Raw genomic sequence first — 24,770 nt, 5'->3', positions numbered from 1 at the left:
GAGTCCCTGGCGGTCCAGCGGTTAGGACTCCACACTTCCCTTGCAGGGGGCACGGGTTCGACACCTGGCCGGGGAACTAAGACCAAAAAAAAAAAAAAAAATGTGGGGGGACAGGGCAGTTTGTAAAGTGCACTCTGGATTTAAAACTCTATGATCCTTGGGTGTGTGTGATACCCACAGAGCTGCAGGAGAAGGAAAAGATCAAAAAGCCCACTGACACGGCCGGGCTTTCAGAGGAGGGGACGCTTCTGGGCAGAGGGGTGCTGGGTTCAGCATCCTGGCCTCACTTCCCTGGGATGGAGAGGCAGTGCAGGGGCTGGAGGAGCCCAGGGTCTCCAGCCTGGCTGGTCACCACTGTATCAGTCAGGCTTCTCCAGAGAGACAGAACCAATAGGAGATGTATGTGTCTCTGTCCTTATATAAATATACAAAGAAATTCTTTCTTTCTTTCTTCTTCTTCTTATTTTTTTTGGCCTCATCACGCGGCTTGCGGGATCTTAGTTCCCTGACCAGGGATCAAACCCGGGCCATGGCAGTGAAAGTGCCGAATCCTAACCACTGGACCACCAGGGAATTCCAAGAAATTATTTCTTTATAACGAAATTTACTTTAAGGAAATGCCTCATGTGATTGTGGGGACTGGCAAATCCAAACTCTGTAGGACCAGCCAGCAGGCTGGAGAGTCAGGCAGGAACTGATGCTGCAGTCTTAAGGCAGAACTTCTCTGGGAAACCTCGGGTTTTGCTCTCCGGGCCTTCAACTGATTGGGTGAGGCCCACCCATGTTAGCAGAGGTCGTCTCCTTTATTTAAAGTCAACTGACTGTAGACGGTAACCACATCTACAAAATACCTCCGCAGCAGCACCTAGATTAGTGATTGATTAAGTCACCGAGGGCTGTAGTCTGACACATAAAACTAACCATCACAGTCACTACCCACTACCCCAGAGGCAGGGAGAGGTCCTGGGCCCGGTCCTGAAGATGCTAATTCATCAGGTCAGCAGGGGCCTGGGAATTGTTTACAAGGTATGCGGGCAATTCTCATGCTCATTGGCGTTGGGAACCAGTGGACCAGATGACCCCTGCACTGTGGGCCTATTCATCGCAAACGAGACGCCGTGGCTTGGTGTGCAGTTGCTGCCAGGAAACACTGATCTCTCTGTCCTCTTGGACTCAGCCGTCCAGGCTGGGGCGGCTGAGCCCGTGGCAGCTTCACATCCCACAGTCCATGCAGCAAGTCCCATGGGAGTTAGCGGCCTGTCTGATAACTGAGTAGGTGTGGGCTGCTCCAGAAAGTGCCAGCATTGCCCGCCCTGCTGAGCGCCCCTCTGGCCTCTGCAAACAGGTGGGATGTAAGTGGGGGAGGGGGTCCCCTGTTGTGCAGTGCAGGGCCCCGAGGCCGGGAAGGGGACACAGAGAGGGCCCTGAGAGGGAATGTGCCTGAGATGATCCCACGGGAGGACCCGTGCTCCAGAGAACTGGGGGATGAGGTGGGATGGGGGAGAAACACCTTTATCAGCCAGGCAGGCTGAACTGGAGAATCTGAAACAGTCCAGCAGAGTTCAAGGCCAGCCCAGGATTGTACAGAAGGGCCCAGAGGTGTGTGAGGCCCTGTCTCTGAGCCCTCCTTTGTGTCCCGCCTCCCTCAGCGTGGACTAGCCAGAGGAAAGGCTTTTGGAGTGAAGGGGCAGGCGATGAAAGGGCACAGGACTTCACCCTGCAGTGAAAAGAGACTGGGATTGAATTCCACCTCCATTTACCTTCTGGGTGCCTGTTCAGGCTCTCACCTGGAACAAGGGGCAAGGCACGGCTCCCTGACAGGTGGTCACGGAGGTAGATGAGTTCACCCAGGAACAGAGCAGGGGACACCTCGGCCTCTCAGTAAATGGCCGTCCCCTCCTCCTCGGAAGAGTTCCAAGTGGCAAGGTGTCACACCAGCCGCCCCAGACCGCTTAGATTCGTCCAGAAACCCCAGCCCTTGGCAGGCGGTCGTGTAGATGAAGTCTACGGGCGGAAAGGACTCGCTAGGATCATTCCTCGGGTCCCTCGCATCTCTGCCCGGAACCTCCCCGCGCATTCAGCAGAGGGCCGGCCACCTGAAGATTTTCCTGGCCTCCAGGGTGAGCCAGCCACAGTGAGAAGCCCCCAGAGCGTGGACCGAGCCGGCCACAGGGCAGACAGCCCCCAGGAGAGGGCAAGGGAGCCCGGGACTGGGCGTGCAGGCCTGCGTGTGGATCTGTGTGGACACACGCCCCCGGAGGCCTGTGCACCCCCGGAGGAGAGGGCCCGGGGCGGGGGCCTGGGCAGCCCCAGGATGATTTGTCGTTGCCTAATGAGATTAATGAGCCCCGGGGGCTGGTATGCCGCGGTGCTGGGGCACTCATTAGACGCAGATGCTCACGGGAACGATGGGGGGGGGGCCTGGGGGCGGGGGCGGTGCGTGCGGCTCACCCGCCAGGTGGTTTCCATTAATCTGGGGGCGGGGCCGAGGGTCCGGCGGCCGGGTTCTAGCCCTCCCCCGCCCCCGCCCCCGCCCCCCGGCGCTGGAGAGGAATGCTGCGCCGCCGCAGAGGGCGCGGGAAGGGAGGCCGGTGGGTCCGGGGACAGCCCTCCTGCTCGCTGTTGAAGGCCCAATGCCTGGCACCGGGTATGTGCTCCATAAATACCGACCGGATGAGATCAGAGACAAGAGGGGCCCGGGGCGTGGCGCTGCGAGGGAGCCTAGGACCGCCTGGGGTTTCCTCCTGGTCCCCACAATCTCTCCGTTTCCCCTCCCCCCAGGCAACCCCTGGACGTGCGGCGGGGGCTTCTGCCCACTCCTCAGCCAGCACCCCCCCCACACTTTCTAAGGAACCCTGAAAGTCCTGGAGGGCCCAGGGGAGCTGCTGTGCGGCCTCCAAACCTATAATTCAGTTTTCAAACCCACAAGCAGGGAGGTCTGTGGGGGCCAGAGGGAGCCAACTTCGTGCCGCCCCGCCCTGTGCAAGCGTGGGTACACACTCACACACACACACAAGCTCACACACACACACGCTGTCATACAAACTCACACACTCACGCTTAACAGCTTTAGTGAGACATAATTTACATACCGTAAAGTTCACCCGTTTAAAACGTAGGATCCAATGGTTTTGAGTATATTTACAGTTGTGCAATCATCATCATAATCTAATTTTAGAACATTTTCATCCTCCCCCAAAGAAATCTTGAATCATTAGCAATCACTCCCCGTTCCTCCCGCCCCCCCCCCCTATTTCCCACCCCTAAGCAAACCACTAATCTACTTTCTGTCTCTATAGACTTGCCTATTCTGGACATTTCATATAAATAGGAAGCACACAGTATGTAATCTTTTGTAACTGGATTCTTTCAGCAAGCATAGTGTTTTCAAGGCTCATCCATATTACAGCATGTGTCGGCACGTCTTTCTTTTTTATGGCCAAATAATATTCCATTGTATGAAGATACCATATTTTGTTTATTCATTCATTAGTTGATGGACATTTGGGGTGTTTCCACTTTGGGGCTTATGAATAATGCTGCTATGAATATTCCTGTATGTGTTCTTGTGTGCATGTATGTTCACTTCTCTTGGATTTGTACCAAGGAGTGGAATTGCTGGGTCATATGGTAACTTTAACTGCCAAGCTGTTTTCCAAAGTGGCTGCACTATTTTACACTCCCATCTATAATATATAAGGATTCCAATCTCTGTTTTTTAAATCATAGCCATCTTGGTGGACGTGAAGTGGTCTCTCATTGTGGGTTTGATTTGCATTTCCCTAATGGTGTTGAGCACCTCTTCATGCATTAATTGGTCATTTCTGTATCCTCTTTGAAGAAATGTCTATTCAAATCCCTTGCCCATTTTTTTCAGCTGGGCTATTTGTCTTTTTATTATTGAGTTGTAAGAGTTCTTTATGTATTCTGGATAGAAGTCCCTTATCAGGTATCAGATTTGCAAATATTTTCTCTCATCCCAGGGGTTGTCTTTCAGCTTTCTTGGTGGTATCCTTTCAAGAGCAAAAGTTTAACATTTTCAAGTCGAACATATCAATCTGCTCTTTTTTTTTTGGCTGCGTTGGGTCTTCGTTGCTGCACCCGGGCTTTTTCTAGTTTTCATGAGCGGGGGCTACTCTTCGTTGTGGTGCGCGGGCTTCTCATTGCGGTGATTTATCTTGTTGTGGAGCACGGGCTCTAGGCGCGCGGGCTTCAGTAGTTGCGGCACGCGGGCTCAGTAGTTGTGGTTTGCGGGCTTAGTTGCTCTGCAACATGTGGGATCTTCCCGGACCAGGGATCGAACCCGTGTCCCCTGCATTGGCAGGCAGATTCTTAACCACTGCGCCACCAGGGAAGTCCTCAATTTGCTCTTTTATTGCTTGTGCTTACACACTCAGTCTTACACATTCAGCTTCCTGAGCTGCTTTTTCCCCAGGAAGGACATAGGGCAAGATTTGCTCCCAGGGATCCCCCGCCCCCCAACTTCTGCCATAGGGTGTCCTTCCCCTCCATGTGGACATAGGTACAGGGAGAGGGGTCTATCTTGATCCAGGAGCCTGGTCTGGATTAGGCGAGGGGGTGTAGGGAGGGAGTCTCCACCCATAAGCTGCATTTTCTCCAGGTTCCAAGACCAGAGGTCTGTGGAAGCAGGCAGAGGGCAGGAGATTCCACATCACAGAAGCATCAGTGCGTCCTTGCGACCTCACCTAAGGAATGAAGGAATCCAATGGGAAAGTCCAGAGCAGGGGTTTGTAACCTGGGTTCCACGAGCCCCTGAAATCAGATGCACAGTATTGGGGGTAGTGCATTCTTCTAGGGCAGGACTCCATAGCCCTCATCAGATATTCAAAAGGATATGCTAAGCAAGAAAGGTGCAGAACCACCAACCTGTAGGGGCCTCGCGGGTCCACAAAAATATCCAAGTTCTATGGTAGCATTTCCTCCTACCACTAGGGAGGGTACAGCCCCAGAGCTGCGTCCCCCACCTTAGGGACCAGGAGGCCTCAGCTGCCCAGGGGCCAGCCCCCATCGGGCTACCAGCTCAGCCAGGAGCCGCCCCTGGCCCGTGCCCCTCCGGAGAGGACCCAAGACTGGTTGGTCCAGGCCAGCAGGCCATCTCTGAGGGCACTCCTTCTGAGGGCTGCCTTGGTCACCCCGGAAGCCGCTCTGCGGTCGTGAGACAAGAGGTGAGGACCGCCGACACTTGCTGGAAGCTCCCCTTTCAGAAGGCCCTGGCTGGCCCGGGCTGCAGGAAACCCAGGGCAGGAAGGGGCTGGGCCCAAGCGGGCTGCCTTGCTCCCATCTGTAGAGCATCAGTGGGGCAGCCGGGCGGGGGTTCTCGAGGGGGCCAGGGAGGAAATGAGAATAAACACAGCGAGCGGAGAGGGAAGGGGCGGGGGGCTGCAGCCTGGGCCCCTTGGCAGCCCATGAAGGGAAGTGACACAATGAGGAATGTGTCTCCCTCTGCTCGTCCCCCGCACGGGTGGGAGGCGGAGCCCTGAGAACGGCCAGAGCCCAAGAGGGGCCGGGGGCACCGGCTGCAGCAGCATCGGAGGACGGAGGACGGGGCTGTGCGGGCGGGGGACCGGCAGGAAGGGCAACCCTGGGCGGGCGCTCTCCCGCCACCTCCAGCCTCCACTCTGCAGGAGCCTTCTAGGGGCTGCGTTCTCGCACATTCCCTGCCTGCACGCTGGGGATGGAAGTCGTCCCTCTAGGAAGCGGCCCTTCCGGGGGCTTCCTCTTCTTTCTCAGTGGGGCGCAGGGTGATGCAGCCCAAGTCCTTGGTATGAGAGGGTGCTGAGGTGTGAAGACCCCTGGCCAGGGGCAGGGCTGGGCAGGGGATTTGTTTCATTTCTCTCTGTCTCTCTGTCTGTGTCTCTCTGTCTCTGTCTCTCTCTTTGTCTCTCTGTCTCTGTCTCCCTGTCTCTCTCTGGGTGGTTTTGTCCCCAGCTGGGACTGTCTGTGTGAAAACAGACCCCCTGCTGGGATGGCTCCTCCCCATCCTGGACACCCATTTCCTCTCCCCACAGCAGGGAGCTGGCTCAGTTAACCCCCTCCTGCCCATAATCCGGAGTTGCCCCTGAGGCTTTGGCCTGCAGAGCCAAGAGGGCGGGTCTGGGCCGGGGGGTGGCAGGGCCTTGGAAAGCAGGCTGACCCCACCGGCCAACCTAAGTTGGTTATTCCAGGAACCCCCCACCCTTGCCCTCTGCCTCATGATCGCCTGGGAGCTTGGGTGGGCCCGAGAGGATGTTGGAAGGTAGGGAGCTAGCCAGGAGGCTGCAGCCCTCCCCGTCCCCCGGTGGGCAGTGAGGCCTCCTGGTAAGGCCTCTGTGGGCCGCGAGCCTGTTCTGGTTTGGCTCGGGAAAGGCCCAGGTAGGCCTTGGGTAGGTGGGCAAGTGTTGGGTCAGCCTGGCGCCTCTCCCCATGGCTGTGCCCCACAGAGGACAGGGTGCTGGGGCACGCCAGGGGGCCGGCCATCGCCTTGGGCCTCAGTGGTCCCAGAGGGCTGCCGGGTCTGGTGGGGGGCTGGGGCCATGTGGGCACCGGCCGGTCCCCAGTGGGCCGGGACTGTCCCTTCGGCCCGCCCCTGCTGCCCCTGGGAGGATGTGACAAAGGGGAGGGAGGGTGGCACTCTGATCTGACCGTGTGGTGGAGTTTGAGCCACCAGAGCCTGGGACAGAAGCTACTCTGAAAACTTCCCGGCAGTTCGTCCCTCCTGGTGGGTGACCCTTGGCCCTGTGGCGCCTGGGGGCCAACTGCCATCTTCTGTCCAGCCTGTGACCTGCTGGAGCCCAGCCCGAGGTGGCACTTCCCCTGGCACCCTCTCTCTCATCCGAGGCCCTTCCCCGGATCTCTCTCGGTGTCTGACCAGGGAGCCAGGGAGGCGGAGGGGGACCCGTCTGAGAGGCCAGGTCCTTCATCCGGCCTCCCAGCCGCGCTGAGGCGAGCAGGGACTTAGAGGGAAACAGAGACCCCAGCAGTGGCGGCGGCGAGGCCGCCCGCCCCGGGGAGCCGCGTGGCCCCGGAGCGGGCGAGGTGTGAGGCCCCCGCTTGCTTCCCACAGGGACCTGAGGAACAACGTCATCAGCACAGTGCAGGCGGGCGCCTTCCTGGGTCTGGGGGAGCTGAAGCGCCTGTGAGTGGCCTGGCCTGACCCCACGCCCCAGCCCCCCTCCTCCCTGGAGGTGGTCCCGTGGATCCCAGAGCCGCCGCCCTCCCACGCAGCCTCCCTCACTGCCTCTCCTCCCCGCGCGCGCAACAGGCTGGGGGCAGACACTTCATGCCCCAACACCGGCTCCTCTTTCTCCGCTCCCCCCCCAAGCCCCGCCCACACGCGTGTGTCCCTCACAAGCGGATCCGTGTGCTACCACGTGGCCGACTTGCTGAGGTTGTGTGTGTCTCTCCAGAGATCTCTCCAACAACCGGATTGGCTGTCTCACCTCTGAGACCTTCCAAGGCCTCCCCAGGCTTCTCCGGCTGTGAGTGAGGGGCGGGGAGGCGGGGAGGGGGGCAGAGGGAAGGCTCCCCAAAGTCTCACGGGTCCCCGCATTCTCGTCACTCACCACCCACCTCCTGTGGCCCAGGGAGAGCGTAAGATCCCCTCTCCCTGTTCCCTGCAGAAACATATCTGGAAACATCTTCTCCAGTCTGCCACCGGGGGTCTTTGATGAGCTGCCAGCCCTTAAGGTTGTGTGAGTATCCTTCCCCAGCCCGAGCAGTCAGGCCCCTGCTTCCTTCCTCTGCCCAGGAGGGAGACGCGTGAGCACCGTGCCCACGTGGCCAGCCTTCTGAGGAGGTGGGACAGACGATGGCTGGAGCTCCACCATACGCGCCTCCCCGTGCTTGCCGTGGCGGCCGTGGTGGCAGCAGGGCACACGTGCACAGTTTTGCCCTCCCCGGCCCTCTCCAGCCTCAGTCTCTCCCTGGGGCTCCATCCCCACCCCGGGAGCCCATGCTCCCTCTGCTCTACCCTGTGGCCCCTCCACACCCCCTGCAGGGACTTGGGCACCGAGTTCCTGACGTGTGACTGCCGCCTGCGCTGGCTGCTGTCCTGGGCCCGGAATCGCTCCGTGCAGCTGTCGGAGCGCACGCTCTGTGCCTACCCCAGCGCCCTGCACGCCCAGGCCCTGGGCGGCCTCCAGGAGGCCCAGCTGCGCTGCGGTGAGCAAACCCGCACCCTCAGGCTCCCTCCTGAGGGGCCCCTGCTGGCTCAAGGCTCCCTGTGCGGTGGGCTTGGTCTCCAGGGCGTCCTCTCCCTCAGATCCCACCGGGGGCCGGTCCTCCATCTGCTTTTCTAAACTTCCTTTGGGGCCGCTGCTTTGTTTATGTTTTCATCTGGTCCCACCTCTTGGGGTGACAAGCGTGCAGTGGAAAGCATCATCTTTATTCGTTCAAAACCCGCCTGCTCCTCTCCTGTGCTCTTATCTCCGGAGACTCTCCAGCCCCCCTTCTCCTTCCAAGCTGGGGCGGGCTCCAGACCAGACAGAGGGGCCTGGCTCTGCCCCCCCCACTGGACCCTCAGCCTCACGGCCAGTGTCGCCTCCCACAGAGGGGGCCCTGGAGCTGCACACGCACCACCTCATCCCATCCCTCCGCCAAGTGGTCTTCCAGGGCGACCGGCTGCCCTTCCAGTGCTCGGCCAGCTACCTGGGCAATGACACCCACGTCCGCTGGTACCACAACCGGGCCCCTGTGGAGGGCGACGAGCAGGCGGGCATCCTCCTGGGCGACAGCCTCATCCACGACTGCACCTTCATCACCAGGTACAGGCCCTGCGGCCCCTTCTGGGCCCACAGCGCGGGCGGGGGTGGCCACAGTACCCTCGCGCACCCCGCGAAGGAGATGGCCTGATCCTGGGAATACGTGCAGATCCAGGACTAAGTCAGAAATGGTCTGGATGAGGGACACAGATTGAATGCCTGATAGAAAAAAAACGATCATATCTGACATTTCTTCAGTGCCTTTACAATGATATAGCGGCTCTCACCTGTTATTATTGGACTTGACCTCTCCAATAGATTTGCAAGAGAGGTAATATTATCTCTGTGATAAAGATGGGGAAATTGGGGAATTCCTTGGCGGTCCGGGGGTTAGGACTCAGCGCTTTCACTACCAGGGCCCGGGTCCACCCTGGTCGAGGAACTAAGATCCTGCAAGCCGCGTGGCACAGCCAAAAAAAAAAAAGAAAAAGGGACGGGGAAACGGAAGCTCAGAAAAACACTAACGGAAGGTCAATCAGAGTTAAAGAAGTATGTACGTGTATCCCTGGCTCAGTTAAAGAAATGAGCCTGAAGCTGATGCCCTGCGTGCCCCAGGGCGGCCCCCGGGCGCTTGGGGAGGGTGGCGTGGCCGCTGGGAGCGCCTCCAGCCAGCCCTCGCCCGCCCGCCCGCCCACAGTGAGCTGACCCTGTCTCACATCGGCGTGTGGGCCTCGGGCGAATGGGAGTGCTCCGTGTCCACGGTCCAGGGAAACGCCAGCAAGAAGGTGGAGATCGTGGTGCTGGAGACCTCGGCCTCCTACTGCCCCGCTGAGCGAGTCGCCAACAACCGCGGGGACTTCAGGTTCGAGACCCAGGCCCCGGCCCACACCCCGCTCCTGCCCCTGGGACCACTGGTGACCAGTCCCCCACCCACTCCAAGCTGGAGAAAACACTGCCTTTTGTCATTCAGCTCCAGGTCCCGCTGGTGTATTTATAGAGAGCATATCCTTTCGTATAAAATCACCCTCCGAATGTGTGTGCAGAGCAAAAAGGTTGTTTTTTCTTTTTCTTCCTTACATACATAGTTGACAAAGCTCTCCCACTACGGATGCCACACTTTCATATCCCAGTGGCCTCTCACTTAGGCAGGGAAGGAGTTATTCTCCCCATCGTACAGCTGAGAAGACTAAGGCCCAGAAAGCATAAGTGACTTGAACTCAGGACTTCAAGTCCAGCCTCGCAGCACCAGTGACAGCACTGTCCCAACAAACACAGCTTTAGAAAGAAGGTGGAGCTTGGGAAGCCCCTGAAGTCCAGTCCAAACAAACACCCTCTTCTGGACCCTTCCTGCAGCTCCCAAGGAGTCTGGCCTCACAGTTCTCAGGGCAGGGGAGGGACCCTTGCCCTGAGGAGCCCAGGTCATCGGCAACCTCCCGCCTGTGCCCCCAGGTGGCCTCGAACCCTGGCTGGCATCACAGCCTATCAGTCCTGCCTGCAGTACCCCTTCACCTCGGTGCCCCTGAGCGGGGCTGCCCCTGGCACCCGCGCCTCCCGCCGGTGTGACCGAGCTGGCCGCTGGGAGCCGGGGGACTACTCCCACTGTCTGTACACCAACGACATCACCCGGGTGCTCTACACCTTTGTGCTGGTGAGGCCGGGAGAGGGGAGGGGCGTGGGAAAGGGGGAGGGGCGCGGGAAAGGGGGAGGGGAGAAGCCTGCCTCCTTGGGATGCATGGTGAGGGGCCACGGGCACCGTGTCTCATGCTCTTCTCCTCTAGCTTTCCCTCTCCCAGGGGATTCAGAACCCCAGGGCCACACTCGGGACACGTGGGCCACCCCAAGGTCCCCAATACAGCAAGGGCAGCCTTAAGCAGAAAGCAGGGACAGTGTGAGGTCGTCCCGTTGTCCTCAAGCAGTGGCATAACCCGTGGGTGGCCCTGAGTTGGGAAGGGCTCACTCCTGACCTTCGCCTCCTGTCTGGATCAGACCCAGCTGTGGGCTAGACCCTGCTCCCTAGGCCCCATTGCTCTGAGCAGCAGCACAGGGGAGGGGGCCCCCGGGCTGTTTTGGGGGAGAAGGAGCCAGATTAGACGGTGCCCTGTCCTCCCCACACCCCCAGATGCCCATCAATGCCTCCAACGCGCTGACCCTGGCCCACCAGCTTCGAGTATACACGGCCGAGGCTGCCAGCTTCTCCGACATGATGGACGTTGTCTACGTGGCTCAGATGATCCAGAAGTTTCTGGGTTACGTCGACCAGATCAAAGAGGTGAGATTCGATTGGGCCCCTGGGGCCCCTGGAAATCACCTGCCCCCCACCTGCTCAAGCCGGTCTCGCCCCAGCCTCTGGGTCCCCAGGCCCCCTCCTGCCCTCAGTGACCCCGCCCCCGCCTCCAGCTGGTGGAGGTGATGGTGGATATGGCCAGCAACCTGATGCTGGTGGACGAGCACCTGCTGTGGCTGGCCCAGCGCGAGGACAAGGCCTGCAGCGGCATCGTGGGCGCCCTGGAGCGCATTGGGGGGGCCGCCCTGAGCGCCCACGCCCAGCACATCTCTGTGGTACGGTGGGCCAGCTGGGAGGGTGCCCTGCCCAGGGAGGGACAGGGAGGGACCTCAGAGGTGACGGGGGCCGGCCCTTGTCATCCAGGAGCAAGTCCTCCAGGTGTGCACCAGCCGTGCGCCCGGTTAGCGAGAACACCGAACGTGACTAGGGTTCCGTTCGTGTGGCATCAGATTCCAACTTGTCGGGAGCAGGGCAGAGGAGAGGGAGGCCAGCGACATGGGAGGAGTTACCCAGGGCTTCGTGCGGGGAACCGAGTTGAAGGCCTGGCCCGGTGGAAGCACGTGGGGGTGGGAAGGAGGAAAAGGACCAGCAGGAAGGCTTGGGAGCCAGGCAGCAGCACCTGGGAGGGAGCGAGGGTAACGGAGACTTCTGTTCCCTGAAGGGGGGGGGGTTTCCAGTGGGGGGTGGTGAACCAGTTAGCAAGCCGCGCACAGCATCTCCTCTGCTGGGTGCTGGGGGAGATACGAGGGGGGCGAGGACCCTGCCGTCCGGCGTAGTTGGAGCAGCAGGACTGGGGCGTGTCAAGAGCTGAGCCAGCTCCGAGACAGGGTGTGAGTGAGTGGGAGGAGGGGCCGAAGAGCAGGGGTTTGGGAGACTCCCCGGCAGATGGAAGGCTGCCAGGCCCTGAGTGATGAGCAAGGATGGCGGGTCGGCCTGAGCAGGTCTGCGGTCTCGAGCAGGAGAAGGCCAGGAGAGGGCTGACAAGGTCCCTGTCCCTAGAACTCGAGGAACGTGGCCTTGGAGGCCTACCTCATCAAGCCGCACAGCTACGTGGGCCTGACCTGCACGGCCTTCCAGAGGAGGGAGGCCGGTGCACCGGGCACCCGGCCCTTGGGTCCCGGCCAGAACCCCTCCCCTGAGCCGGAGCCCCTGGCCGACCAGCAGCTCCGCTTCCGCTGTACCACGGGGAGGCCCAACGTTTCTCTGTCGTCCTTCCACATCAAGGTGGGCGCCAGGGGAGGGAGGACGCTGAGAGGGCAGGTACGAGGTGCAGGCGCTTGGTCAGGTGGATGGTGTGAGGGGACGCAGGACTCAGGGGGAGAGGGGACGGAGGAGGAGGGGCGGGAGGACAGTGGAGCTCCAGGGACCCCGGGTGTCTCTGAGGAACTCCTGTTTCCCCCCAGAACAGCGTGGCCCTGGCCTCCATCCAGCTGCCGCCCAGTCTGTTCTCGTCCCTCCCGGCTGCCCTGGCCCCCCCGGTCCCCCCAGACTGCACCCTGCAGCTGCTCGTCTTCCGAAACGGCCGTCTCTTCCGCAGCCACGGCAACACCTCCCGCCCTGGAGCCGCTGGGCTTGGCAAGAGGCGCGGCGTGGCCACCCCTGTCATCTCTGCGGGAACCAGTAAGGGCCTGCACACACACACACACACACACACACACACACACCCACACCCACCCTCTGCCGCACCGCCCGGGAGCCCTCCCCCGCGCCCCCGGCGCCCTGGTGGAGGTGGCCGGGGGCGGTGGCCCTGCACCATTTCCAAGGGCGGTGCAGGGCAGGGATGTCCCGTGAAGGAACGGACTGGTGGAGAAAAGGCTCAAGAGACCCTGGGTTTCACATCCCAGATTCGTCAGATTTCCGAAGGGCTATAACACAAACCCTCCACCCACCTGGGCCTCCTTCCGTCCCCCTTCGTCACCTGGTGCCTGCTTCCCCCGCAGGGTGCCCTCCTGAATCCCCCCTTCACGCGGGCTCCCGCTCCCTCAGCGTCACCTTCCACCTTCTCGTCCCCGACCCCAGAGTCCTCCCTTCCTGGGCACGTCGCCACGACTCATTGGCGCTTAGGTGGGCCACCACCTCCGGGTGCCTTCATGTTGATTCGTCCTCGTGTCTCCCCAGTTAGGCTGAGGCCCTGGGGGGCAGGCCCGCGCTCGGCATCGAACTCTGTTCCCCACGCGCAGCGCGCGCCCCGGCCGAGCCTGAGTGGACCCCCTCCCCTGCAGGTGGCTGCAGCGTGGGAAACCTGACCGAGCCGGTGGCCGTCTCGCTGCGGCACTGGGCTGAGGGGGCCGAGCCCGTGGCCGCTTGGTGGAGCCAGGAGGGGCCGGGGGGGCCCAGGGGCTGGAGCTCTGAGGGCTGCCAGCTGCGCTCCAGCCAGCCCAACGTCAGCGCCCTGCAGTGCCAGCACCTGGGCAACGTGGCCGTGCTCATGGTGAGGGTAGCGGGCACGGGGGTGGAGGGCAGGGGAAGCAGAATGGGTGCCGGGGGGGACCAGGGGCACTCTGAGCACCTGGGGCCACAGAAATCCTGAAAAAACAGAGGCCTTATCGGGCCTCGTGACGGTCAGGACTCGCAGGGAAATAAATGGCCTTCTGGTCTCCCCCATAGCTCTTCATCTTTCAGAAGACAGGCAGGTCCTCAGGCCCTCTATCAGGGGTCAGCCCCATAATAGCAGCCCCAGAGCAAAAAAAAAAAAAAAAGACAGAGAGGTCCTGCCTCTACTCCCATATCGAGGGAGATGGATCAGAGACCGCCCAGCCTGGTCTCCACATCCTGCACTCTCTGACACCCAGATTGTTAAAGTGAAAAAAAATCTGGGAACATTTCTCCTTCCTGGTCACCCTCCCCGCTCACCCCTGTGCAGCCCCCGTGCCCGCACCACACTTCACAGCCCGCTTTTCCAGATCCTGAGCAGGCATGCGGCTGTATGATAGACAGAACCTGCCCCTCTTCCCTCCTCTCTGATTGTTGGGCTGGGAACCTGAAAAGTTCCCAGAAAGGCAGATCATTAACGCCACCTAGACCGACTTTCTAAGAGAGGATGTCGTGGTGCCTACATCTTTGCTACCCAGATGGACCAAGGGCCAAAGATGGGGCCCAAAGCTGACTGGGCTTGGGAAGAGGAAAACTGGCCCGGGGGACCGGCCAGGACTCCACAGGGCGGCCTCTCAACTCCCGGCTTCCCCTTACTCACTTCTTCTCTCTGCTCTTTCCAGGAGCTGAGCGCCTTCCCCAGGGAGGTGGAGGGCTCAGGGGCAGGCCTGCACCCTGTCGTGTACCCCTGCACAGCCCTGCTGCTGCTCTGCCTCTTCTCCACCATCATCACCTACATCCTCCACCACAGGTGAGAGCTCCTGCGGGAAGGGAGGGCATGCTGGGTGTCACTAAGTACTGGCAAGGCGACAGTGGGTGTTCCTTTCCCAGGCTCTTGCCTAGCCTTTCCTTCGAAGGTTCTGCAGCTGGAAAATGCGTTTGGGGGTTAAGGTGTCCATCCCATTCATGCCCACGCGTGCACACAGATATCTGCCTTCTCCTCTTTGACTCTCCCAGTGGCCTTGAGACCCCCACAGGCCTGACCTTGGGTTGGGTGGCCCAGTTGTTAAAGACTGTTTCCGTGGCAGCTCCATCCACGTGTCCCGGAAGGGCTGGCACATGCTGCTGAACCTGTGCTTCCACATGGCCATGACCTCCGCCGCCTTTGCGGGAGGCATCACACTCACCAACTACCAGGTGGTCTGCCAGGCGGTAAGCAGGAGAAGGGCTGGGGTGGGGGGTCTCCAAGATCGGGGACGGCAGCCTCGGGTACAGGAGGGAGGCACGCGGGAGGAAGGGGGCTCATGGCAGTGGGCTCCCGCTCCGCTGTTCCGTGTCCAGCCTCGTGGCCGAGGTGGGCATGAGAGTAGGGGAGGGAAGAAGCAGAGCAACTAGGAGACAGGACAGAGTGGAGAGTGGGGTCCTGCGACGGAAGAGAGGTCGGGGACGAGCCAGGCAGCAACGACAGGGTCATGGAGAGTCCCTGGCATGGGGGAGAACCCTGGGCTGGAAGTAGAGAGGGTACTGGCAGGGATGGAACCCCGGGGAGGTTCTGGGTGGAGCTGGAGGCTGGGCACAAGGGAGGCACGGGAGAACACTGCGGGGCTGAGGCTCTGGGACGGCCAGTCCCCCAGCCTCAGTGCCTTGACCCCGCAGGTGGGCATCACCCTGCACTACTCTTCACTGTCCACACTGCTCTGGATGGGGGTGAAGGCCCGTGTCCTCCACAAGGAGCTTACCTGGAGGGCACCACCTCCACAAGAAGGGGATGCTGCCCTGCCCGCCCCCCGACCCATGCTCCGGTATGTGCTTCCATCTGTCAGCTCTGCAGTGGGGAGGGGCTCAGGTGTGGGGGGAGGACACCAAAAGCTGTTCTCCCAGGGTGCATGCTCTCCCAGGGGCCCAAGGTCCTGGGAGATCACACTCCCAAGACAGAAGAGGTGGGGAGTTCCCTGGGGGTCCAGTGGTTAGGACTCAGCGCTTCCACTGCAGGGGACCCGGGGTTCAATCCCTGGTCAGGGAACTAAGATCCCTCAGCCAAAATTTTAAAAAAAGGCAGAAGAGGCAGGGCCCTGGGTGGCACTAGGTTGCCCAGTGCCATGGAGGGGGTGCATCCTTGGGGTTTTCAGGCATGACAAGGCCAGGAAGGGAGCGACTTCAAAGGGCATTGGGCAGGGATCCTGGGAACCCAAGTGGCACCCCTGGCTTCTGCACTGTTCAGGGTGACAGAAAGCAATTCTGGCCACTGTCCCTTAGAACAGTCTTGGCCAAATCCCTTAGGGACCTACTGTCCGGCCCTGGAGGGGCATTGCATCCCTGGCTAAAAAACTCTGACAATTTCTAGGGGAAAGAGGATAGGACAGAGACCCCAAGGTGAGGGTTCTGAGCACCTGGCCCCCTCCTTGTTCCCCAACTCTCTGACCCCCAAACCCATTCCTCTCCAGGTTCTATCTGATCGCGGGAGGGATCCCACTCATTATCTGTGGCATCACAGCCGCTGTCAACATCCACAATTACCGGGACCACAGCCCCTAGTGAGTGCGCGGCCCACCTGCCCCAAACCTCCCCGCCCTGCCCGGGATGCCTCCTGCTCCGCCGCGGCGGCGCCGCCCACCCGCCCAGCCCGTCGCCCGCCCAGCCCGTCACCCAGCCCCAAGCCCTGCTTGCTGACTGAGCCGCTTCCGCCTCTCCACTCACCATAGCCTCCCTTCCCGCCCACCCAGCCTCCGCGCCCCACCTCACGCGCGCCGCCTGTGTCTCCCCTCAGCTGCTGGCTAGTGTGGCGCCCAAGCCTAGGAGCCTTCTACATCCCGGTGGCTTTGATTCTGCTCATCACGTGGATCTATTTCCTGTGCGCGGGGCTGCGCTTACGGGGTCCTCTGGCACAGAGCCCAAAGGGGGGCACCAGCAGGGTCTCCCTGGAGCCAGGGGAGGAGCTGAGGGGTTCCACCAGGCTCAGGAGCAGCGGCCCCCTCCTGAGTGACTCGGGTTCCCTTCTGGCCGCTGGGAGCACAGGGGTGGTGACGCCCGGGCCCCCGGAGGAGGGTGACGGTCTCTATTCTCCAGGAGTCCAGCTGGGGGCGCTGGTGACCACGCATTTACTCTACCTGGCCATGTGGGCCTGCGGGGCTCTGAGCGTGTCCCAGCGCTGGCTGCCCCGGGTGGTGTGCAGCTGCCTGTACGGGGTGGCGGCCTCCGCCCTGGGCCTCTTCGTCTTCACCCATCACTGTGCCAGGCGCAGGGACGTCAGGGCCTCCTGGCGCGCGTGCCGTCCCCCCGCCTCGGCCTCCCGAGCCTCCCCGCGGGCCGCACCCACCGCCCCCGAGGACGGGTCCCCGGCGTTCGGAGAGGGGCCCGCGTCCCTCAAGTCGTCCCCGAGCGGCAGCAGCGGCCCCGCCTCGCCCCCGGGCCCCTGCAAGCTCACCAACCTGCAGCTGGCGCAGAGCCAGGCGTGCGAGGCGGGGGCGGCGGCCCGCGGGGAGGGGGAGCCCGAGACGCCGGGCCCCCGGGGGAGCCTCGGCCCGCGCCACCCGAACAACTCGCACCACGGCCGCCGGGGCCACAAGAGCCGGGCCAAGGGGCATCGCGCGGGGGAGGCCTGCGGCAGGAACCGGCTCAGGGCGCCGCGCGCGGGCGCGGCCGGGGCGGCCGAGTTGCCGTCGGGCGAGAGCGGCAGCCCGCACAACAGCCCGTCCGACAGCTACCCGGGCAGCAGCCGCAACAGCCCGGGCGCCGGCCCCCGGCTCGAGGGCGAGAGCACGCTCACGCCGTCGGAGGGCAGCGACACGAGCGCCGCGCCGCTCCCCGAGGCCGGCCGGCCGGGCCAGCGCCGCAGCGCCGGCCGCGACCACCTCAAGGGCGGCGTGGGCGGCGCGCTGGAGAAGGAGAGCCAGCGCCGCTCGTACCCGCTCAACGCGGCCAGCCTGAACGGCGCCCCCAAGGGCGGCAAGTACGACGACGTCACCTTGAGCGGCGCCGAGGCGGCCGGCGGCGGCTGCATGAAGACGGGGCTCTGGAAGAGCGAGACCACCGTCTAGGCTGGGGGCGGGCGCCGCTTCAGGACGCGCGGGCCGCGCGCGCAGGAGACCCCGCTTCCCGGGGGCCCTCAGAGACGTCGATCGGTACGTCCCCAGGATTGAGGTAGAGGTGGCTCGCTGCGCCCGGGCTCGCCAGCTTTAGTCCCGGAGGCTGGGGAAAGGACAGGCACAGGCCCGCCACCACCAAGAGGGCCATCCCTCTGGGGTAGCGACAGACAATCCCCGAACCGCAGGCAGGATACGTTTCCGTCCCAGCGCAGGCTGGTTTCGGCAGCCCCTGCCGTCCAGGCTCGGGGGGAAGGTCCTGTGGGGCTGCGGAGTGAGCAAGAGCGGCAGGGACAGCACAGCTCAGGCGGGCTTCTCCTAAGGTACCCCCCGCACCTCCCGCCCCGCTCACGGGCGGCCGTCAGCCTTACCGGGAACACACGGGGGATGGGGGCCTGAGTAAGGTGTTCTCTCCTCGCTGCTCTCCTCGGAATCAGTCACCCACCTGAGCCCAGATCCTAGGGCCTCTCCCCCACCCAGTTCTGGCTAACTAGGGAGCCAGCCTAGCAGATGAGCCAGGTGACCAGGACCGATGGGAGGTAACAAGGTGCTGCTTTTCGGATCAACTATGCAAAAGGAGAAGGTGGGGCAGTGTGAAAAGCAGCTGCAGGGATCACCCAGCTCTCTGGAAGGGGGGCAGGTGGAAAGGTGCACCATCAGGGCTGGAGGCCATTCCCACAGGACTGGGACACACACCACACGGCAGGGCTCAGAGGTGGCACTTCAGGACAAAGCCCAGGCCCTACACCTAAGAAGCTGCCTGCCAGATGCCTGGAGGTGATGTGAGGGAAGCAGAGAGAGTTAGTGCTTAGATCTGGGGCTGAAGCTAGTCCTGCCTTAAACCTAATCCTATTAAAAAAACACAAAAAAACGCTCTGAAGAGGGGCGCCACCGCCAGGCTGCAGGTGGTGCTGGAGAAGCACTTACTGTCCAATCACAGGCCCATATCCCCAGTCTCAGCCCTCCACCCCGAAGGACTGACAAAGAGCACTCCCTGCCTACATGAGGCCATAGAGGAGAACCTTTCCAATGATTTGATCTCCAGCTCCATATTAGGGAGAAACCTCCAAAACATCAAACCAGCTTCCTGCCTCCCGGAAGCCCAAGCCAAGTCCCCGGGGCAGTGGGCGGGGCCCCCTGCAGCTCACCTGGGGCCTGCACGTTGACTGCTTTTAAACACCAGCACGCATATTTCTCCCAACCTTAAAAGCAACCACCAGCCTTTGGTTACAGGATGCAATGCAAGTGGAGGGAACCCTGGGCCTCATGAAAAGCCCCAGGGAAACCTGGCCATATCATATCATATCACCCCAGCCTGATCACCAAGGCAAGAGAAGACAGAGGGGAAGGGAGAAAACCCACACGCCTTGGGATGCATCCTGTTACTTATGCTTGCTGCACAGACAATATTAGACAGAAAAAAAAAAAGGCAAAAAAAACCAAAAAAAGCTTCGTATTATTCTTCCACGTATGCTGGCTGCTGTTTACATACCCCGCCAATGCCTTAGCACTGGAGAGCTTTTTGCAATACGCTGGGGAAAGGGGAGGGAGGGGATGAAAAGTGCCAAAGAAAACATGTTTTTAAAAGCTCGGGTTTTATACAATAGAATGTTTTCTAGCAGATGCCTCTTGTTTTAATATATTAAAATTTTGCAAAGCCCTTTGAGCTATGAGCTTACTCCACCCCCGGTCCTTTTGTTAGGAGGGAGAGGATCTCTGACACTGTACACATGAACCCACTCAGGCCTGTGAATGGACGCAGGGCCAAGGGCTGCCCAGTTCCATCCTCTGAGGGCTGATACCATCGGGAATGCGCACTGCTCCACACCAGCAGGGAGGCCCCGCCAGCCCTACAGCTGCGGTGTATGCAATCTGAACATACGCAATCTGAACCGAGAGCAGGAGAGCGCCTGGCACTTTCCCAACAGTCCGAGAGAAAGACAGCCCACAGGAGTATGTGCGACCACTGTCTGGGACCGAGGGATGGGACTCTCCAACCCAGGCGTCCCATGTTCCTTCTGACTTCGACTCTGGGACCTGGGGTCCAATAACTGCAGAGCCCCTCTTGGGTCCCTTAAATGAGAACGGAGATACCTAAGGACTTGTATACACTGATTTCTCTGGCTACATCAGGCCTGTTAGCAAGCCGCTGTCAGATGGGGTTAAGCGGCCGCCCCACCCCCCAGACCCCGGCTGTGCATCAGGGAGGGTTAGGAACACTCGTGGCAGCCTGTCTGGTGGCCTGAGCTCTCTGGAAGTCCCTAACTTCCTGAGGGGTACGCAAATACTGCTCGATCTCACTATCAGAAATGTTCTCATCTCCAGTGACCGTGGAGACAGGGGGTGTGGGACAGATCCGCTTTGGGGGCTTCAACATGCAGGGTGGAAGGAGGAGGGCAGGGCTCGCTGGCCGCTTCCCTGCAGGCAAATCTAAGGAGCCATGGCCCCGGTCCTCTCTTCCCCATCCTTGCCCCTGCCCCGGCCCCTGCAGCTCCTCCTCCCTGGCGTCCAGCGCGCCTGGCTCTGCTGTTCCGTCTCGAAAGGCCTTGCGGACCAACATGTGGCGGTGCTGGAGAAGGTCGCCGATGTGCGCGACCACAGACCGCTTGTCAAGCTTCAGGACCTGCAACCAGGCCAGCTGCTCGGCCAGCCGCAGCAGCACAGCCAGCAGCTCCTGCAGGCGGGAGGAAGCGGGGTAGGGCAGGTCCACGTTCGCCAATTTACAAAACCGGGCAAGGGAACACGTCAGCCGATCTGAAGGCCGCAGCGACTGCCAAGCCAGGAAAGTGGCGGCAGTGATGACAGGCAAGGGATGCCTCCCGGTCACCAGCCACGTCTCATCTGCCAGCTCCACCAACTGCAGCGTTCGCGACAGCATCTTCTCCTTGTCTTCCACGTACTTGGCTGGCACAGACGGGGAGGCTTCAAACAGTTTGAAGCTGAAATAACCAAAATGAGGGTCTGGTCTCAATACCTCTGGGGGACCGCTCTTTCAAAGCGCGGAAGATGGGCAAGCTATGCTATCCTCCCGGGAACACTCAAGCTTGCTGGGCAGCAAGTTTATCCAGGTACCGAGAGAAGACAGGGTGAGTCTCCTGCTGAAGAGGTAAAGGGCAAGAGAATGCAGAAGGGAGCTAACATTTCTTGACAATCCCCCTCCCCCCACCCCATCAGCCATCATTCTGAGGGCTTCACAAATGTTCTCCTTTAATCTACGCCACAGCCTGTCACGTGCATTCAGAGTCAAAACGCTTGCCCATAGTCATCCAGCTTGGAGGTAACCAAGCTTCACACCCAAGATTGTTTCACACCGATAGTCTTTGCTTTCTACCATATTTGTCAGAAAAAAAGAACACAGCTACTTATTTAAAAAACAAAAACAAAAACAAAAAAAACTGGCTTCTAACTCCAGCTCTGTCATTCACTAATATCCTTTCAGCTCTAATCACACATGATCCTGTCGAGGCAGGGCTGTTGCATCTAGCCAAGTAGGCCACACACAACATGAGTGGTGGAACCCAGGAGCCCCGTGCCAAGGCTAACACCTTCCTTCCTACATCATTAGGTTGCTGTAAGGGCAAAGGGATTTGAAAATTATAACATTCCAGAAATGTAAAACAGGATTAACCTGATTAGTGCTAGGCACAGGGGAGGGAGAAGACTTTTTTCTCCCATCCTTGTAGAATGGGCTTTGGTCAAATACAGACAGCCAGAGGTGAAAGGATTCGGGTCTAAACCCATCCCATCCCCGTGTCTCCCACTAGGCAGGTACCTGCTACAGTAGGTCTTCACCAGGTCCACCAAGCACAGGGATGGCACATCCAGCCCCAGGAGCCTCACCATCTGCATGTAGGTGCCAGAAAACATATCCAAATCTGCATACAGCAGGGTGCAGATGGTTCCCATGGTCAGGGGCCAGTTACGCTGCCGGCAGGTGATTAAGACACAGCACCCGACCAACACCTCCTTCTTCTGCAGCCTGGCAGCACGGATGCCAGAGTGCTGGTATGCCTGTTGGTAGTAGGCAACTGCCGTGTCCTCAAACGTTGGTGGCAGTTGCAGAACTCGACAGAGGTCTCTCACTCGGCGGAGACCTAAGAAACCCACAGCAGGAGTTAGAGGGGTCCCAACAACACCTTAAAAGGATCATACACCATGATCACGTGGGATTTATCCCAGGGATGCAAAGATTTTTCAATATCTGCAAATCAATCAGTGTGACACACCACATCAACAAACTGAAGAATAAAAACCGTATGATCATCTCAATAGATGCAGAAAAAGCTTTTGATAAAATTCAACATCCGTTTATGAGAAAAACTCTCCAGAAAGTGGGCATAGAGAGAACATACCTCAACATAATAAAGGCCATATATGACAAACCCACAGCTAACATCATACTCAATGGTGAAAAGCTGAAAGCATTTCCTCTAAGATCAGGAACAAGACAAGAAAGTCCACTCTCGCCATTTTTATTCAACATAGTTTTGGAAGTCCCAGCCATAGCAATCAGAGAAGAAAAAGAAATAAAAGGAATCTAAATTGGAAAGGAAGAAGTAAAACTGTCACTGTTGGCAGATGACACGATACTGTACATAGAGGGTCAAAGAAGCCACCATGCAGCTCCTAGCAATTTCTGTTCAACTTGCCTCAGATACCAGAGGCACAAATAATGGACCTTTCTACAATGACAAGAGTGACACTTGGTGAGGTCATTCGAAAGGCACAAAGACATTTGTGGAAGGAAGTCACACTTCAGTGTCCCATCTTCTGGAGGCTGGTTTGATTTGTGGCCAAGCCAAAGTTTGATCTGGGTTCCTTGAGTCTACCTCAGACATACCCCCCAAGCAAACCTAAACCTTCCACCTAATTGCTACCTGTCTTAGAACCATCTCCATTCTTTATTTCTAATTACCATTCTCTTCTTCTCTACCTTACCCAGTAATGCTGAAAACAGGAAAGACAAGCAGATGGGCTAGACAGGGGTCCCCAACCCCCGGACCAACCACTACCAGTCCTCCGCCTGTTAGGAACTGGGTGCCACAGCAGGAGGTGAGCGGCAGGCGAGCCAGCAAAGCTCCATCTGCCGCTCCCCATCGCTCACATTACTACCTAAACTATCCCCCCCCACCCAGTCCGTGGAAAAACTGTCTTCCACGAAACCGGTCCCTGGTGCCAAAAAGGTTGGGGACCACTGGGCTAGACCATCAGGAGAAATTTCTTTAAAGCCACTGTGTCATAAAAGGTTGATACTCACCTCGTTGCTGGCTGCGACTAACTTGTTCGTTTTCCCCTGTGCTTCGGGAATATGTTACTTCTGTAAGATAATGAACAACAAATAGCTTGTTTAGCCTCTATTCACCAAATCCCTTCCCTCCCACCACACAAAACCGGGGAGCAGAATCCCAATCATCATGCACCCACTCCTTGTCTCACAGAAGGTGCCCATCTTTGCAAGTTAAAGGTCCACTTGGTTTTCCATGACCACAAGCAATACCAAATACACAGAGACTAAAGAGGACTAAGACTGCCCTAAAGCAGCTCCAAGTGTTCCAAATTTCCAGCCGTCCCTCCTGTACATCCAGTTCAGGCAATTCTCCTGCCTGCACAGATTTTGAGGGCTGCATTGCTCAGGGACTTGGAAAGCAAAGTAAAGAAAAAAAAAAAAAGATTGCTTTTGCCAATTAGTGCTCAAAACTACTTCAGGATAATAGTGTTTTCTGTATTCGTAAAGAATTGATCTATCAATACAATTCTTCAACCATGCCCAGACTAGGTAAACTGAGTGGAACTTTGTTTCTGTTTCATTTATTCAACATTTGTTAATACCTACTACATATACCAGATATGGTGCTAGAAAAACACAGATAAATGGCAGTCCCTGACCTTCTGCAGCTCGCTCGTCCACTTTAGGCTGTTTTCTCTCATATTTAAGTGTGCACGTGACAGGGAGAGGGCAGGAGATAAGAATCTGACGTCAATCCCTCCACAGCCCCAGGCTGTATCCACGGCCCCGGAAAAGCCCGCAGAGGTACCTCGGAGGTTGCCCTCGTCAGTGTAGGTGGTAGTAAGGACTCCCTCGGTGACCACACAGCCGCAGTCGGAGCACACCAGCTGGTTCTGCGAATAGTGCGAGTCTTCCACGAGCTCAGTGGAGCCGCAATCGGGACACCGGCCTCCGCCCGGCATCTCACAACCCGTCCAGAGCCGAGGAAGCTTTCCGATACCCGCCCCTAACGTCGACAACAGCAACTGTGCGGAAGCAGGAAGTAGGAGCGGAGCCTTGTAAGGTCTGCACCGTTCTCTTCCGGCCAGCGTGACGGCTGTACTATAGGTATTTCCTCCGCGGCTGCGCGCCACTTCCGGTCCGTTCCTATTTGGACTCGGGTAGAAACGTGATCTAGGAGAGGAGGTTCCTGTTCTGGACTGTGTCTTCGGCTTCCCCGCAATCTGTAGTTACTTTGAGGTGGGCCAGACTGGGGGTTTGCATTTGAGTGAGCGTTCTACCTGCATGGACACGGATAACAGACAAGAAATTGTTGCCATCCGCAAACAACTCTTTTTCTAAAGCGCTAGGGGAATAGCAGATTCTCCATTTCTCTTTGGTGATGGATGTTGATTTCGGCTGTAGTACAAAATCTGTGTCTAAAAGGGAGAGTAGTGTATCAAGAGAGCAGGAAATCGTGCTCTTTCCAGAGTGGCTTCCCCTCAAGCAAGTTGTTTCCTCTCTTTGCAGTCTATTTTCCTCCACTGTAGAATGAAGGAGTTGAATTAAAATCCAGAGTGGCAACCTCGGATGCTTTCAGAGGCTAGGCAAGGAATGTCTAAGGGAGTTGGAGAGAAAGAATATGGGGTGGTGAGGCCCTTGGCAATCTGAAGGGTTCAAGCAGATTCGGATATTTTTAAACGTGAGCTTTAAGATGCTCCAAGATTCTAGCTCCAAAGTTCCTAGCATGGGATAGTATAGATCAAAGAATCTTGAGCAAAAGAGTGCCTCAAGCAAGCTTACACATGAGAGATTTTGTATGTCATGTTTGAATATAAATTAAACATGACCAAAGAGAGTGTGCTTTCTCATAAGTAAATCCTAATTGCACTCATCAAGAATACAGGTTTTTGGGAATTCCCTGGTGGTTCAGTGGTTAGGACTCCATGCTTTCACTGCCGAGGGCC

At 58.9% G+C, this 24,770-nt stretch overlaps 2 protein-coding genes across 5 annotated transcripts in view; one reads left to right on the top strand and one right to left on the bottom strand.

Moving 5' to 3' along the window:
* The window catches only part of ADGRA2 (adhesion G protein-coupled receptor A2), a 34,288-nt gene extending 15,251 nt beyond the window's left edge, over positions 1-19,037 (top strand). Inside the window, exons 3-19 of one of the 4 annotated variants that reach the window (XM_057537261.1) lie at positions 7,064-7,135; positions 7,407-7,478; positions 7,620-7,691; positions 7,997-8,160; positions 8,549-8,762; positions 9,397-9,561; positions 10,149-10,347; positions 10,819-10,968; positions 11,097-11,258; positions 11,983-12,207; positions 12,387-12,603; positions 13,206-13,414; positions 14,199-14,326; positions 14,604-14,727; positions 15,172-15,317; positions 15,960-16,049; positions 16,283-19,037. In XM_057537261.1, the coding sequence (XP_057393244.1) occupies positions 7,064-7,135; positions 7,407-7,478; positions 7,620-7,691; positions 7,997-8,160; positions 8,549-8,762; positions 9,397-9,561; positions 10,149-10,347; positions 10,819-10,968; positions 11,097-11,258; positions 11,983-12,207; positions 12,387-12,603; positions 13,206-13,414; positions 14,199-14,326; positions 14,604-14,727; positions 15,172-15,317; positions 15,960-16,049; positions 16,283-17,552 (3,679 nt within the window). In that variant the 3' untranslated portion in view covers positions 17,553-19,037. Of the gene's footprint in view, positions 1-7,063; positions 7,136-7,406; positions 7,479-7,619; positions 7,692-7,996; positions 8,161-8,548; positions 8,763-9,396; positions 9,562-10,052; positions 10,348-10,818; positions 10,969-11,096; positions 11,259-11,982; positions 12,208-12,386; positions 12,604-13,205; positions 13,415-14,198; positions 14,327-14,603; positions 14,728-15,171; positions 15,318-15,959; positions 16,050-16,282 lie in introns of all 4 variants that reach the window. The other 3 variants (XM_057537259.1, XM_057537260.1, XM_057537262.1) reach the window with 3 other exon arrangements.
* A 6-nt stretch (positions 19,038-19,043) lies between these two features.
* BRF2 (BRF2 RNA polymerase III transcription initiation factor subunit) lies at positions 19,044-23,879 on the bottom strand. The gene is made up of 4 exons (XM_007170100.3): positions 23,633-23,879; positions 22,855-22,914; positions 21,370-21,691; positions 19,044-20,536 (listed from the first exon to the last, which is right to left on the bottom strand). Exons 1-4 carry the CDS (start codon positions 23,784-23,786, stop codon positions 19,798-19,800), a joined length of 1,275 nt encoding a protein of 424 aa, XP_007170162.2. The 5' UTR covers positions 23,787-23,879; the 3' UTR covers positions 19,044-19,797.
* Positions 23,880-24,770: the final 891 nt, after the last annotated feature.

This window comes from Balaenoptera acutorostrata, chromosome 21, assembly GCF_949987535.1.
Source record: "Balaenoptera acutorostrata chromosome 21, mBalAcu1.1, whole genome shotgun sequence".
Taxonomy (NCBI): domain Eukaryota; kingdom Metazoa; phylum Chordata; class Mammalia; order Artiodactyla; family Balaenopteridae; genus Balaenoptera; species Balaenoptera acutorostrata.
Note: the sequence above shows the minus strand (reverse complement) of the source record. Positions and strands in the feature narration are given on the sequence as shown.